Below are 16,200 nucleotides of genomic sequence, written 5' to 3' on the forward strand. Positions count from 1 at the left end.
CAAAAGTCACGAAGTGAAATCGGAAAACTTTGTGACTTTTGGAGCATGCGCAGTAGATCCGTACTGGCGAAATGCTCCTACTGCGCATGTGCCAAAAATGCCAGTCAAAGCAGGAAGAAGATCGCTTGGGAGAAGATGGCGTCTGTGAACTCCGAGGACTGGACCTGCGCAGAGGGGTAAGTAACAAGTTAGGGTCATTTGCCCAGCGGGACAGGTAGGCCAGGGGGGAGGAGGGAGGGGAAGCAACACAAGGGAGGGGGTAGGGTTATTGCGCCCAGGGGGTTTCCTTCTCCTTTAAGAAATGGAGCCACAACTGCAATGCATACTCCAGATGAAGCCTTACCAGGGACCTATAAAGAGGCCTAATTATGTTTTCATCCCTTGAGTTAATGTCCTTTTTTATGCAAGACAGAACTTTATTTTCTTTAGTAGCCACAGAATGACACTGCCTGGAATTAGACAACTTGTTATCTACAAAAACCCCTAGATCCTTCTCAACAAAACTCTCAGCACACTGCCATTTAGTGTATAATTCAAATTATATTATTTATGTGCATAACCTTGAATTTATCAACACTGAACCACATTTTCCAGTTTGCTGCCCAGTTTCCAATCTTGTAAAATCTTGTCAAATCACAATTCAGCAAAATTAGAAACAGTACTTTTAATGCCCTCCTCTAGGTCATTAATAAACAGGTTAAAAAGCAAAGGGCCAAGGACAGACCCCCTTTCTCCTGCAGTATTTCACTAACAACACAAGTCCAAATGTCCCATTTTAATCTATTTAGCCAGTTCTCTATCCAAGTACAAATACTATGTTCCAGGCCAACATTCCTTAATTTAACCAGTAACCTTCTGTTTGGTACTGTATCAAATGTTTTAGCAAACTCCTAGTAGATTTTATCCACTGCCATCCCAGAGTCGAGGTTCTTGCTCACCTCCTCATAAATTGGCAGGTTAAATTAACTAACAACATTTAGAATAACTAGGAACTCACCGCTGTCCATGGTCCCAAACTCCATTTTGCACAGGCGCGGAGATTGCAGACTTGTTGGGTAGCTGGTTTTTCTGTGAATGCTGCACAATCTGCATCTGGAACAGCATTTTGGGAAGCCCTTCCTTCATATGTGACACAGTACACTGAGCGGCTCTGGGTGCCACCCCCACAGGTGGCTGAACATGGCCCCCACTCATTCTCTTTCCAGCTGCAAGTGAAAAACAGTTTGCAATTCCAGTATGGGATCTGACACCAACAGAATACAGGTGGAGGCAGAGCATGTTGCATTGGTCTGAGCAGCCAATAGTATTTTTTATGTTTTTCAGCAGATATAGTGTATATATGTTAAACGTCATAACAGTAGCAAGGTTATCATTTATTCATTCAATAGTAATTTGACATTTCTCAGAACTAAAAAACTCACATTCAAATTATGTCATTTTGGTGCCAAGATCCAAGGCACTCTACTAATTGCAACATGTTCTCCTACACATACATAAAGTTGTTCACTATCAGAAAGATAAAATGCATCTAGAATAAAGCGGTGTATGTATCATACATAAATACATACATATTAATGAATATAACCAGAGTTGTAGTCAGCAATAAACTGATTTATCTCATATTATGCTTTATTGTATTCTAAAACTGAAGAGTGAGGAATTTTTCAGGAAAGTTGAAGAGATGCAAGGTACCACAAACAGTAGCCAGAAACTGCACACCCAACACCACCCTTAAAGCAGCAAAGCAATACCCGCAGTCGCAAAAAGAAACTGTATTGTAACTGCTTCTTTTCACAATCTGCTCTTGAAGCCAAACCTGGAAGGAAAAATGTTAGCAGCTGAATGAGCACTACTTTAGAACAGAAATAAGAACACAAGGCATGAATACATGTGGCTGATGCAGTTTATTTATGTGTTGCAAACACTATGACTATGAAGCTCCTTTAAATGAGAACTGATTCTTCTTGTTGCCCTGATGCTGTTGAGTGAATTCATAGAAATGGAGCCTTACTAATGCCTGAAAGCAGTGTACTCATTTTGTGCAGTATCCTGGGTATTTAGTTCTATAGGAGAGTTCTAAGGCAAATGATTTGACTAAATGGCCATTAGACCCCACCACTTTTAATGGGAGGCTATTCCAAGTACTGTCACAGCCTTAGGGGTAGATTCAGTAACGGGCGAATTTTCGCCAGCGTCAGCTTCGCACAGCTCGCTCCAGTTCGCCAGGCACAAATGCACTACGGCTACGCCAATTCATTAATATGCAGAGTTTCATCCTGGGTGCCGAATGTTGGCGACTTTTTCGCTAAGCATTTCTTAGCGAAGATGCGCTAGTGTTCGTTTGTGCCAAGTTCGCTTAGGTCAATTTGCTATGGGCGGGTAATTTAAAGTTGTATGGACATCTTTATTATAAATGTTGGTGCAAATGCTTGAAGTTCCCACTTTTTATTACAAATGTTCAGGGGACCTTTATAAAGACAAGAGAGTTAATGTAATGCCCTACACATGAGCCCACTGTAAAATTAATGTTCCATATGTTATGAAATGTCTGGACAAAACCAGTTCCCCAAAAAAAGTTTTGCAGGCAATCCCACTAAAAAAAGGAAAAGTCGCCAGTGTTTTTAGGAACTTTAATTGCATTTTCGGCACACTGGATATGATGTAAGTGACATGTATGATGTAAGATTGAGGAAGATCTAGCTTCTTTTTAGCACTTCACCTGGTCTGAGGTGGTGAAAAGAGGTAAGGTTCAGTAAAATCTGTACTGTACTGAATTTGTGGAGTAACGACCTTTCGCCAGAGCAAAAAGCCGCCTGGCGATAGAGTGAACGCTAGCGACGGTTTCTTTCACTAGCAAATTGGCGCAAATTGGTGAATTGCCGATTGTCACTAGCGTTAGTCCTTTAGTGAATCTACCCCCAAGTCTCTCTGCAACCAGATGCTTTTGTAAATGTTGCCATACCCTGCCCTTCAATGTCCCCAACATACTATGGCAACTTGTTTTTAGAAGAACACAACACCATCATTTTTTGTTTTCCCTATGCATTCAGCTATATATTAAGAGCTTTATGCAAGTTTATCATTCATTTGCTTGCTCTATTTCCCCAAGCTTAGGTGGCTTTGGAAGGTTGGATAGAAGCGCCCTCTTAGCTCCCACAGGACTCCTAGTTTGTTTAGGATCCCATTAAAAGAAGCCAGAAGGCGCATGACTTAGAAGACCAAGGTTTATAATAGTGGAGTGTTCCATTAATATTAGTATCACAAATGCCACAGCAAAGCATCACCCATTGCTTCAAATAAAGCCATCGCCTTGCCACCAGAAATAGATTCAGCATAAATTAGTTTCAATTTCAAAGAATATGTTAATAAAGTCCTTTAGCCCAAAGCGGCATTTTATTAGAACATCTTTCCTTGTTACCTGGTCATTTTTGTGTTCCCTGCTCGGCTCCACATTGATGGCGGATACATGTAAGACATCCTTTTGCATAGAATAAAGATGCAGGACATTTAGAAAAAATGTTGTTTATCCTAAATAGATCTTCCAGCATTTTCTTATAGAGATATTCCAGCATTTGCACGCACATGGAATACAGATGCATGATATATTATATAGGTACATGATACAGTGATTGACTCAAACCCAGGACAGTATGGCACACCTGTGACTATTAAACCAACAGTCAGAAGAGGGACAAAGCTATTAAGATATCAAATGGCCATTCTGTTGGCCTGGTCTATCCAGGGCTGTACAATGATAGACACATCTATCAGATCTGCACTGGAGAAGAATATCACATAGTTTCCCAGCACTTCCATGGTCTGTTAAAAATGTATCAATATCAAGCAATGATATAAAATACTCAAGTCACAGCTGTCTCACCGTTTCATTTGTGGGCAAGGCTGTCTATTGCAGGTCCTGTTGCTGGATGGAGCAGGCTTCTCCTTGCACATAACGGCTGGATATGCTTCATAGTCTATAGTGCAAAACACCAGACGTGTCTGATAACCTGTCAAAGCAGAAAAGTGTCAGCGTCACAAACGTATCTTGTATCACAGCTCAAAGACCTTCTGTAGAAACATTTCAGAATTTGGATGGCTGTGAGAATTCTCCCATTTTCTCAATACCTAAGGCCATCTCTTAAAGTGGCCATACACGGGCAGATTAAAGCTGCTGATATGAGACCGATTCTACAGCTTATCTGCCCATGTGTGGGGGCTCCTGACGTGTCCTCCCGATAGATATCAGGCCAAATATGGGGCAGATATCGATCGGTCAAGTTGGATTTTTTTTTGTACAATCCAGGACCGCATCGGCTAGTTGCTGTGGTCCTGTGACCCGTCGGAGCCCATTCTTAGTATTGTAATCCGACGGTTCGGCTCCACGGCCGAACATTTGGATTCATCCGATATCGCCCAGCCGTTAGTGGGCATATCGAGTATGGCCACCTTTAGTTGGCTATAGAGTAGTAGGGTCCAACCTACGAACCCGCTAAATAAGAACTCCCAACACATTACTCAGCTTTTGCCTATTGCTGTGAACAAGGATTTGAAATGGAAAAAACTGTTGGAGCCTACTGTACCACTCCTAGAACTGCTGCTCTGCTGCACCACATTACTTGCAGGCAGAAATACCGTTATAGTTCCAACCAATATTGCATTATGATAGCATTGAAATATCTGTCTTTACAACCTTTTCTAACAAACCAACGTACCTCCCCCACACTCTGCACTACATTCACTCCAAGAACTGTAACTCCATTGGTAATCATCTGTGTTATCCTGGTTAGGGAGGTAGTACTCATACTGAACACCTTGGTTGGCCTCTTGTCCTATCAGCTGTACAGAAAAATAGAAAGAATTGCTGGTTATACTGTCATTGATATACACTGTTTCCATAAGTATTATTTAGAAAAAACCCTTCCACAATGTTTAGGGATATATACTTTCTCCCAATCTATAAAGAGTGCACTACTTTATAATGTTGTAATTCCAACAAGTAGTATCCACCAATTTTGTTATCCCTGTTGCCGAGAGTGTGTTAAAACAGAAGAGTAAATGAACACCGCATTCATATAAGACTTTCTGCAGTATAGCTTGCTCTATTCCATTGTACACTAAAGACATTTCTGTCTCCCAATTGCTTTTGTGGTGAATGACGGTCACAGTGGTAATTATGATTTTGTTGTCAATCTAAATTCATATTGAATTTTTTTCATGAAACACAAACATTCTTGCAGCAAACATGATGATATTGCTCTTCTCTTCCAAGTTGGTGTCCACATACTTTTTCTAGTCTTAGATTAAAGGGATCCTGTCATCGGAAAACATGTTTTTTTCAAAATGCATCAGTTAATAGTGCTACGCCAGCAGAATTCTGTACTGAAATCCATTTCTCAAAAGAGCAAACTGATTTTTTTTATATTCAATTTTGAAATCTGACATGGAGCTAGACATTTTGTCAGTTTCCCAGCTGCCCCTGGTCATGTGACTTGTGCCTGCACTTTAGGAGAGAAATGCTTTCTGTTTTTCCTTGTCAATGTAACTGAATGTGTCTCAGTGGGACATGGGTTTTTACTATTGAGTGTTGTTCTTAGATCTACCAGGCAGCTGTTATCTTGTGTTAGGGAGCTGTTATCTGGTTACCTTCCCATTGTTCTGTTGTTAGGCTGCTGGGGGGAAAGGGAGGGGGTGATATCACTCCAACTTGCAGTACAGCAGTAAAGAGTGATTGAAGATTATCAGAGCACAAGTCACATGACTGGGGCAGCTGGGAAACTGACAATATGTCTAGCCCCATGTCAGATTTCAAAATTGAATATAAAAAACCTGTTTGCTCTTTTGAGAAATGGATTTCAGTGCAGAATTCTGCTGGAGCAGCACTATTAACTGATTATTTTTTTTCCCCACAACAGTATCCCTTTAAGCAAACAAAATGCTTCTGGATGACCCTTATAGCCATGCTTAAAAAGTTCTCTTAAAATGGTATCCCTAAATTGTATATATATGCATCATATTGTATGTATCTTTGAGCCATGGTTGTTGTAGCCCAGAACAGGATATGTAGTTGCAAATGTAAAAAATGGACAAAGCATGGGTGCCACTGCTATTTGTGCACTGAACTGTGCTTTATCCTTTATTTCAAGCTCACCGAGAGAACGTTTAAGGATAACAATGGAATGAACCAACACACCTCCACAACAAGAGGCTCAGTAGTTGGACCCCTGGCAGTTATAACCTCAGGGGCTAGATCTCCCTCCGTTCCTCGATAGTAATGTAGGACTGTACTGGCAACATCCACAGCCCGACTAAATTCGATGGTCCAGTATCCATTCAGATAATACTCCCCACGGACATTCTTTATGGCTGTAGACGGAAAGAGAGAGAAAGAGGAAAAAAAAACAAAACTTTGAGATATGAACCTGTCTTCTACAGTGCCAAATAATATTCGACACGCAGAGTGATTTCCTAAAAGGGAATACATGCTGTAAAAAGTTACATAAAATAGGTGCCAATACGTTCAAAGAGAGCCAGAACAAGAACATGTATGATACAATACTCATATTAACAAACACAATTATTAACAAGTAGATTCTGCTTATATGGTCAATCATGTTTAATGTAAATTGTTGTTCCTTGATGAATGTGTCACACATCAAATGTAAGTGTCTTTGTGTCTTTTGGTGAAATAAAATATAACTGTGCATTAACATTTGTAAATATGTTGTTGTTTAATTCACTGATTATCATCTATCTATCTATCTATCTATCTATTTACACTCACACACATTCACACAACGTTTGGTATACACTTGCATTGTTTACCTAAGAAATTCCTTGTAGGAACAACTTCCTTAATTTGGATGCTGGTCGCCCCAAAGGGAATTGTGAAAAGCTGGCTGTATCCTGGATGACCAAAGGAAAAGACATTTTGACAAATATCCATAATAATTAAAATAACCACAAGACAGATCTTTGTTTTTAGAATAGGATCAATAGGAGGCCAGTACCAAACACTGGGATAATAAGTGAAGGAGAATATACACTAGATGGACAAAAAGCAAGCCTGATTTGTTATATCTACAGCTCCAGGAAAAAGAAGGGTACTCAAAATAAAATGCAAAAATCTATATACCAACTGAATTTGGTTAAAGTGATACAGATATCGCCCTTTGCAAGGAGCACATCAGTACTGAACTTACTGTACTGCCTATCCATTTCTCTTTTAGTGTTATATATACATATATATTGAAGTTAATTATTCACGATTTAAATCTGAAATTAGCTGAACTACCTTTTGACAAAACAGGTGACTCGTACTGCCCTTTGACCTCATAGCATGACCTGCCATCTCCTCCGCACACCAAGCACATGTCTTCCCTCTTGGAAGAGTCCAGTATATTATCACAGCCAACAGACTGCTCAATGTCAGTCAGAAAAAAGACACAAAACAATAGAACAATGAGTTTTCCATGGTCAATAGTTACTTTAATTTATACAAACAAAAGTCTATGAAAGTCATTGAATGTTTACAAGCAGTGAGCCAAAGATATATATATATATGTTGGCATAAAGTGTATCTCTCTCAGAATGTTCATTTAGACAGATGTGGAGGGGCTGAGTTTAATGAGGTTCAGTAAGGATTTGGGTTTGATGAATTATCACAAAAAGGGGAGGGCCTTGAGTGAGGTCTCTCAGAAAGTAGGAAGGTACAGTTGATAGAGCTGAGCATAAAAGCATGTAGAATGTAAGTTAAATATCTGTACATTTTTTGGGTTACATTTGCTCTAATAGTAATTGAGGCACCTACAGTGCCAGTGGACACTATGTGGCCTTAAATGTGTGTGTTGCATATGTTGTGCAAAATTGAAATATGATTTGTTCAGGGGAAACTGAAGCTGCTGTATGTAGATATAACATGAATGAATACCTGCTTGAAGTTACCCTCAGTGTGCATGTAGAAATATACATGTAGAAAATGGTTAGGACTTGCCAAAGAGATTTGCCTTGTTCAGTACTACTAAGACATGTTTAAATTAGGTTCTCCTAGAATAGTAGATGAGACCTTTTAGGAATGGTCTACGGTAAATTTAAATTTTTTTTTGGAATTGCTTCAACATAGCGGGGGCACAGCGTCAATGAGGCAGTTACCCTCACATTACCAAGGGCGGCGAAAAGTCGCTCCTGGTACCTTTACGAGCCTAATTTCTGTTTTTTAAAACTGGAAATTAGCGCAAGAGAGCACAATTGCACTTTCCGCACTAGCAATGCGACCCCTTCAAACTCCCTCTGGCGCAGCAAAGGTAAGCGCTGGGGGTGGCAATTGAAGGAACGGCTTCAGGCTTCCCCTTAGCCAGAAACGGCACTGAACATAGCGTGATGGCTACATTGCAGACATTGTTTGTGCAAGAGCCATACTTGAGGGGAGTACAGTTTTCTAACTGTAGACCATGTGTTTGTTTGACACTTCTGGAAAAAAAAAGTAATGGCACAGAATCCTCAGAAAGCTCCTGATGTAAGTACATATCTGGAAACCCAAAAAACAACAACGTTTTTTTTAAGTAGTCTAACCTGATAAATGAACAATATGTCTGGTTCATCACACTCTCTGAGGACAGAGTCTTGGGGCAAACTTAGAGAATTCCTGTCATTGTATACATACTGTCTGATACCTACAGTATTTCACATTAGACTCACACTTCTGTACTATAAAGGAACATATGGATTACCATACCATAGGCCTACCTTGCACACACCCTCAATGCATATATCTTTTCTTCCTGGCTCACATGGGGTCCCATCAAGCACAGCCATCTTGTGTCTGTAGTAGAAATTCTCTCCCTTAGGGATACAGTTCAACTCACATTTATTGGAGGCTAAAATGAAATAGGTTTGTTATTTTGGCTACGTATAGACTCTCTCGCTCTACGAACAAGACATGAATGCAATGTAACATTTTAAAAAAAATAGAATGTCTATAAATGCCTTAATGAAGGATATTATAGACCTCCCATAGGTAAAGATTTTCCATCTATGAAATACAGTAAATGCATGCAGAGATGTCTGGGCCATCACACTGCCCACTACAATATCTACTGAAAAAAGTCCCTCAAAAGTTTCCTTTCTAATTATAAACGACAATGCAGTGCAGTTTTGGACTCCAGTCCTTAAGAGGGATATAAATGAGCTGGAGAGAGTGCAGAGACTAAGTGCAACTAAATTGGTTAGAGGGATGGAAGACTTAAATTATGAGGGGAGACTGTCAAGGTTGGGGTTGATTACACTTTACAAGTTGGGGTTGATTACACTTTACAAGTACATTAGAGGACATTATAGACAAATAGCAGGGGACCTTTTTACCAATAAAGTGGATCACTGTACCAGAGGCCACCCCTTTAGACAAGAAGAAAAGAACTTTCATTTGAAGCAACGTAGGGGGTTCTTCACAGTCAGGACAGTGAGGTTGTGGAATGCACTGCCGGGTGATGTTGTGATTCTGATTCAGTTAATGCCTTTAAGAATGGCTTGGATGATTTTTTGGACAGACATAATATCAAAGGCTATTGTGATACTAAACTCAATAGTTAGTATAGGTATGGGTATATAGAATTTAATTAAAAGTAGAGAGGGGTGTGTGTATGGATGCTGGGTTTTCATTTGGAGGGGTTGAACTTGATGGACTTTGTCTTTTTTCAACCCAATTTAACTATGTAACTATGTTAACATGTTTTGAAACCATAATTACATTTTATCACGGTTTAGAGGGATGCTATAACTTGGTGTAATAGAAGAAATGCCTTCCTTACCTCCATAATATGGAAGCCACTTGTACCTTTTGCCTTGGAATTCCATTCCATCATATTCTGAACACTGCTCTGCACGTATATCACGAGAGCCCTCAGTGCATTCCTATGTAACAAAAAAAAAAAACAAGTACAACAAAGTTGCATATGGTTAGAGCACTGGGCAAAACTGCTGGGCATCAGAATGTATGTACATAGAACATATTTTGATACTTTGGACTTGTGGAGAACCACAAGGATCAATACTGGGCCAAGTTATTTACAATTTTTATTAATTAATCATATATGCATAAATTGTTGTTAGACAGTCCATGACACAAGCTAAAATGAGGAAAGGTTTGGAGAGGAGAAGTAGACTTGAGTAGCAACAGTATCATCATATAAATGATACGGAGACCTAAACGAGCTGAAGAGAAGACCAGCAGTATAGATTGAAAATAGGAGGGATCCAAGAATGGAGCCTTCTGAAAACTGAAAGAAGAGGGTGAGGTAAGGAGGTATTTGAGATTGGAAGAGATCCAAGATAGTGCAGTTTCTTGAATCCCCAGTGAGGATAGAATATGGAGCATGAGAGAACGACTGAGAGTGTCAAAAGCTGCATATAGGTCAAACAGAGGTAACAGAGAGTAGTAGCCCCTTGATTCAGCAGTAAGCAAGTCGTTTGATAATTTAGTAAGGAGTAGTAGGATGGAAGCCCGATTATAGGGGATATAGTAGGAAGTTAAATGTAGTGAGAGTACCAAAGTGCATAATCTTGCATTGATCAATACTGAATCTCATTTGCCAGTTTGTCGCCACTTTGCAGAGTGATTTGACTGAACTAGAGAACTGGGCAACAATGTATTCAAACAAAGTATCTTATGCCTAATTTCCCCTTCCAAAAGCTTTCCTACCACAGATGTCAAACTTTTAGGCTTATAGTTTTCAGGGTAAGCGCGGGATCCATTTTTGAAAAGAATTCCCCACAAAGAATGCAGTGTTAAAGAGATCTCATGTTGGATCTACCAGGGGAAACTCTTGGGAAAGGCATATGGTAACATTATTTTTAGTTCTAGGTGTTGCAGAATAAAGGAAATTAAATAAATTAGATGGCCAGAAAACCCAGGCATCTTTTGGAAAAAAAATAGCACAGTGTTTCTGAATTTTTGAACATTATTGGCCACCATCCAAAAAATAGTTTACAGATGGCTATTTTATAACTTTTTAACGCCACATTGGAGAACATTATCCTACCTCTGGCTTTTTCAATCTAACCTAGATCAAATGGCTTCTTCTGGGCAAAAACAAATCCTTAGAGTGAAAATGTGTTTATTTAGAAAAGCCATGTCATGGATAATGGATGAGATTTTGACCATTCAGAACGGTTGCATTGCTTGACAAAGGGGAGTGGCCCGAAACGTTGCATTTATGCATATTAAAAAAGCATGGGTGTTCCCTGCAACTCCAATGCCTTGTGTGCTGGTATCTTTTCTATTCGTTGACTGGGAGATTGCCGAATCCTTTAATATTGAGCACCAGGCTTATCTGATCAAGGGTGTGCCACTGTTCTATTTTCTTTTGTGAGAATATCCAATAATAACATGTTTGAAGCTGCAGTTTTGATTTTATTGTACTTTTCACCTGTCTGCTCTGTATGAAATTCCTCTGAAAAGAAATTATTCACAGTTACATAGTTTCTTACGGACTTATTTACCTGTACATTGCAGGACCGGTAGTTTTTGGTTGGTCCAATACAATTCGATCCCCCATCTGCCCTAAGAAATAACAACACAGAAAAAATGCAATTAGAAAACCAATAAAATCCTTGATAAAGTTATTTTATAAATTCCATTTTTATTCTGTAACCCTTGTTTGTTAGATTATTGTACGGAAGAAGAAGGACCCTTGTTTGGAAGAAGAAGAAGAAAAAGAAGAAAAAGAAGAAAAAAAAGAAAAAGAAAAAAAAGAAAAAGAAGAAAAAGAAGAAAAAGAAGAAAAAGAAGAAAAAGAAGAAAAAGAAGAAAAAGAAGAAAAAGAAGAAAAAGAAGAAAAAGAAAAAGAAAAAGAAAAAGAAAAAGAAAAAGAAAAAGAAGAAGAAGAAGAAGAAGAAGAAGAAGAAGAAGAAGAAGAAGAAGAAGAAAAAGAAAAAGAAAAAGAAAAAGAAAAAGAAAAAGAAGAAAAAGAAAAAGAAGAAGAAGAAGAAAATAAATTTCTTTAAATTTCTGTCTACTGACAGAATGACAAAGGTATACAATAGACCCCACTCAATGAATGAAAGGCCTTGAGTATGAACCACAAGCCAACAAAAGTCTTATATCAATAGTAAAAAACTTTGCCACAATGGCCACTTGTAGGGAAGAGTAGAGATTATATTTATCCAGGCCCTATAACAGGGGATTGGAGGAAACATGTTGATAAAAATATAAAGGACACAATATATTAATATATATCATCGGTAATAATAGAGATGTCCAGCTCAAGATATTACTACTTCAAGAAGCCTCAAATCTGCATTGTCTAATGTTTTCTCTAAAAAAAAAAATCAAGCTTTTTAATTTGACATAGAACTAATAATTAATTCTAAAAAACTAGCTAAGCTAAGACTTGAATAGGTATTCAAAATATGCTGTTGAGAAGGAATTCCATAATCATTTGATGTACTTTCCCCTACGTGCCAGAGACATATCTTACACCATAATAACAACAGGCTATTAGTAGATCCAGACTGATACCTAACAGAGACTGAATGGCTTCTGGTGGTGTCTAGAAACAGAGATAACAATACTTGTTCTGATTGATGCATGTTCATTTCAGTATGGGCATCTGAAACACATCATCTTGACTAATGTAATAAAGCAGAAATTTCTTGTCATGTTACTACCCAGCCTTTCTCACCACCAGTGGTGTAACTAGATGTTAATGGGCCCCACAGCAAATATTATACCCCCCAACAGAGATTGTCCTGTTTTACCAATATATGTTGAAATGCTCTTTATGTGGGTCTCATGGGGCCCCTATACCTCCTGGGCCCCTCCAGCAGCCACAGGGCCTGCTTCCTCTGCAGTTACACCCCTGGTGATCACCATGGTTTATTCTAAGTCTTTTGCAGTCAGGAACAGCATTAACCTTAAAGGAAAAATATACCCCCAGTTTTTGACATGGGATCATTCAGTTTGCCTAATTTAGACAAGGTGCATGAATGCTATCTGATATCTATATATTAGATATAACTATACATACACAGATGTACACGATTCCATAGACTGAAAGGAAAACATTATGGGGCAGATTCACTAAGCGCCGAATTTGCGCTAGCGTCCGCTTCGCTCACATCGCAAACTTCGAAGAGAAGTTGCACTAGCGGTGCTTTATTTGCATACGGCGGGACGTTAAAGTTAAATGGACGTATATGTTGTAGCAAATACATTACACTACACAAGCCTGGGAAACCTTAATAATATAAAGATAGCGCAACTTCACCAGGCGTAAGGGAGCGAATTACCGCTAGAGTCTATCTCCTTCGCTAGCGAAATTATGCCATCAACCGTTGTAAATCGGCAAAGTAACAAAATGACGTCACACTGGCGAATCTTCGCTAGTGTTAATCACTTTGCTCTTTAGTAAATCTGCCCCTATGGTTCACACAAGTCAGAGATGAACTATTTCCTTAGGCTGGCAGAATAATGCAACTCCTCCCTGTCCCTCCCCTTAGGTCATTGTCAAGTGATGGATTCCAGAATCTTCTCATAATAATGGAACAAGTTGAGGGAGGGGTTAGAAAACTGTGTGATCATAAAGGGGTCATGGACTATCATGGTTTCCCTTTAATCTGTGCAATCATGTAATAACAAAAATAATTATTCTTGTCAACACATTTATAAGGTGTCAACATATTCCATAGTGCTGAACAATAAATGGGTGGGGTATATTTTACCTTCCTCTCAAGGGTATATTTTACCTTTAATGTGTCAGGGAAGCCTGCTGTGTTTTGGCAAGAGCAGACAGTTACAGAAGATATAAAAACTGAACATTCTATGAAAAACAGAGCCTAAGAAGGTAAAATGCTATTGACAATAATATATGTATTCCAAGCGCAATAAATGTACGGCATAGTTTTTGAATTAGATTCCCTTTAAAATAGATTTTATCCAGGACGCAAAACAAGTTACCACAAGGAAATTATTTAGTAACTGCATCTGAGCCTCACCCAAAGGGAGAATGCCGTGCATCTAAAATATCGCCACATCATCAGTAGTTCTGTTATCTGTGTCCATATCAATGGTACACTGTGTATATACTGCACACTGATATGAATCGAGGGCACAATTGTAATTGTATGAACTGTAGAGGGCAGCAAGGGTATTTAAAAAATTGCTAATAGCAATATAGCCGTTTCTTTAGTTTGAAAGTTGATATTTATGTACCAGGTATAAGCTAGTTTTAGTAAAGTTAACTGCTTTATAGGTTAAGGAGCGGCTTAGTGATTAAGAATAAAAGAAATGAGCAACACTATTTTATTATTTTACTTTTAGGGATTTCAGGGTCCATGTAAAAATGATCCCATTTCATCACTGTGCAGTCAGTAGTGTGATGGTATAGATATACATATCTACCTTTATATCATTTGGTAGTAGCCCTAGAAAAGGTCTGTCATTCTGCTATGTATGATGTGAGCAGGGGTGCTCCACCAATGAGGCAAGTTGAGACACTCGCCTTAGGAGGCAGCGCCCCCCGGTTGCCAGGGGTGGCAAAAATGCTGCTCCAGGTATCTAAGAGCCGAATTTCTGTTTTTCAACCCGGAAATTCGGCTCTTCGAATGCAGAGAGTGCAATTGCGCTCTCTGCACTAGCAACATGCCCAGGACCGCTGGGTGTGAGGAGGTGTTCCCCATCCAGGTATGGGTATCCTCACTGGTATATGGATGCCAGATGTACCCCCAGTGGGGTAGCCATGTGAAACCACTTTGTACCGCATAAAAAAAGGTGGTACAAGGTTAGATCCTATGTTCACAAAGGGGAACTAAAGTCTAAAATAGAATAATGCTAGAAATGCTGTATTTTGTATACTAAATATAAACTTGAACTTACTGCACCAGAATCCTAATTAAACAAATGATTTATGCTTTCAAAGTTGGCTGCAGGGGGTAGTCCGCTCCCCCCTGCCAGTATGATAGTTTCCCTGCAGAGCAGTTAGGGACCGTCTGAAGTTTCCTATCCACAGCAGTCAGAGCAAGTAAAACGAAGGGGGAATTTCACTGCATACAGTCAGATTTCTTATAAAAATGGTAGACATTTTTAATTAAAGTATATTGGAGATAGATTTATTTTTCATAATAGAAAGTAAAATTGGATTTTATTTTTTGCCTTTACATCCCCTTTAACTAGGAAACAGAGGAAGCAGACCCTGTAGTTGCAGGGGGCCCAGGAGCAGGAGCATAGGGGGCCTAGTGAGGCCCTAATTAATATATCTTGTTAAAGTAGGCCAATTTATCAATATTTTGGCCACCTAAATTGAATATGCTGCAAGGCCCAGTAACATCTAGTTATGCCACTATTATTCAGCTTACTTTAGGATTGAGAGATGGACCAGGGAAGTGAGTAGAGCATTAAGAGGCTTTACTGAGGGATAAAGAAGGTTTAGCACCCCATGTGTTCTCCATCGGTATAGGAATTCAAGTTGGTAGTTCAGGGTAAAGTGATAATTGCTTGCAGTGTACTTGAAGGGCCTTTTTCATTGAGTAAGGGATCCTAGAGCAAGTACAAGTGTTTGCTGTAAACCCTTCTGGCATTTGTCATCTTGAAAAAAAAATAACTGTCTGAAGCTGTTAATAAAGTACTGTTAGACCTTATTCATTTCTCAGCTACAAAACCTTATGTGCCATCTGTAAGATCAAGCCCCAGCGAGAAACATATTACTGTTTTAGAGTGAAGATCATTCCTCTACTCAGCTTGTCGAATGCCCACCTTGCAGAAATACAGATGAAGCCACTTGGATTTGTGTGTTAAATACGTCATGACTGTAGCCCTGTGTGTGCTGAAGTAGCTTAGGGCTATCACAAATATCATTAGACTAGTATTGCACATAATAAGGGGTACAGAACCCCTTTGCATAGTTAGCACTTGGCACAGGCAGAGCAAACCCAGTGGATACACAAATGATTCACAGACCAAAACATAAGGGTTTGTGGGCATATTTTCTGTACCAGGCAGCTCATGGGCATTTTTATGCTTTATAAGATACGTGATGCTATTTCATTCTGGCTGTCATTTTCCTATGTTGATTAGGGTTTAGAGCAGATTAGATATGGAGTTGTCCTGATAATGTTCATCCGTGTATTAAGTGCTTCTCAACGAGCCGCAGACCCCGTGCCAGAGTGCAAAGATTCCAAGTAAAGGAGAAAAATAGCTGGAGAGCACACCTT

At 39.2% G+C, this 16,200-nt stretch overlaps 1 protein-coding gene across 4 annotated transcripts in view; it reads right to left on the reverse strand.

Moving 5' to 3' along the window:
* Window positions 1–16,200, reverse strand: part of LOC108698981 (papilin) — a 51,728-nt gene that overhangs the window by 16,870 nt on the left and 18,658 nt on the right. For 3 of the 4 annotated variants that reach the window (XM_041573291.1, XM_041573290.1, XM_041573289.1), the window contains 10 exons: window positions 11,494–11,554; window positions 9,804–9,906; window positions 8,743–8,873; window positions 7,292–7,415; window positions 6,823–6,903; window positions 6,191–6,363; window positions 4,713–4,836; window positions 3,881–4,007; window positions 3,419–3,478; window positions 998–1,205 (listed from right to left, as the gene is read on the reverse strand). In XM_041573291.1, coding sequence (XP_041429225.1) covers window positions 998–1,205; window positions 3,419–3,478; window positions 3,881–4,007; window positions 4,713–4,836; window positions 6,191–6,363; window positions 6,823–6,903; window positions 7,292–7,415; window positions 8,743–8,873; window positions 9,804–9,906; window positions 11,494–11,554 — 1,192 coding nt within the window. The remainder of the gene's footprint in view (window positions 1–997; window positions 1,206–3,418; window positions 3,479–3,880; window positions 4,008–4,712; window positions 4,837–6,190; window positions 6,364–6,822; window positions 6,904–7,291; window positions 7,416–8,742; window positions 8,874–9,803; window positions 9,907–11,493; window positions 11,555–16,200) is intronic. The other variant, XM_041573292.1, reaches the window with a different exon arrangement.

The sequence above is a fragment of the Xenopus laevis genome, chromosome 8L, assembly GCF_017654675.1.
Source record: "Xenopus laevis strain J_2021 chromosome 8L, Xenopus_laevis_v10.1, whole genome shotgun sequence".
NCBI classification, from domain to species: Eukaryota; Metazoa; Chordata; class Amphibia; order Anura; family Pipidae; genus Xenopus; species Xenopus laevis.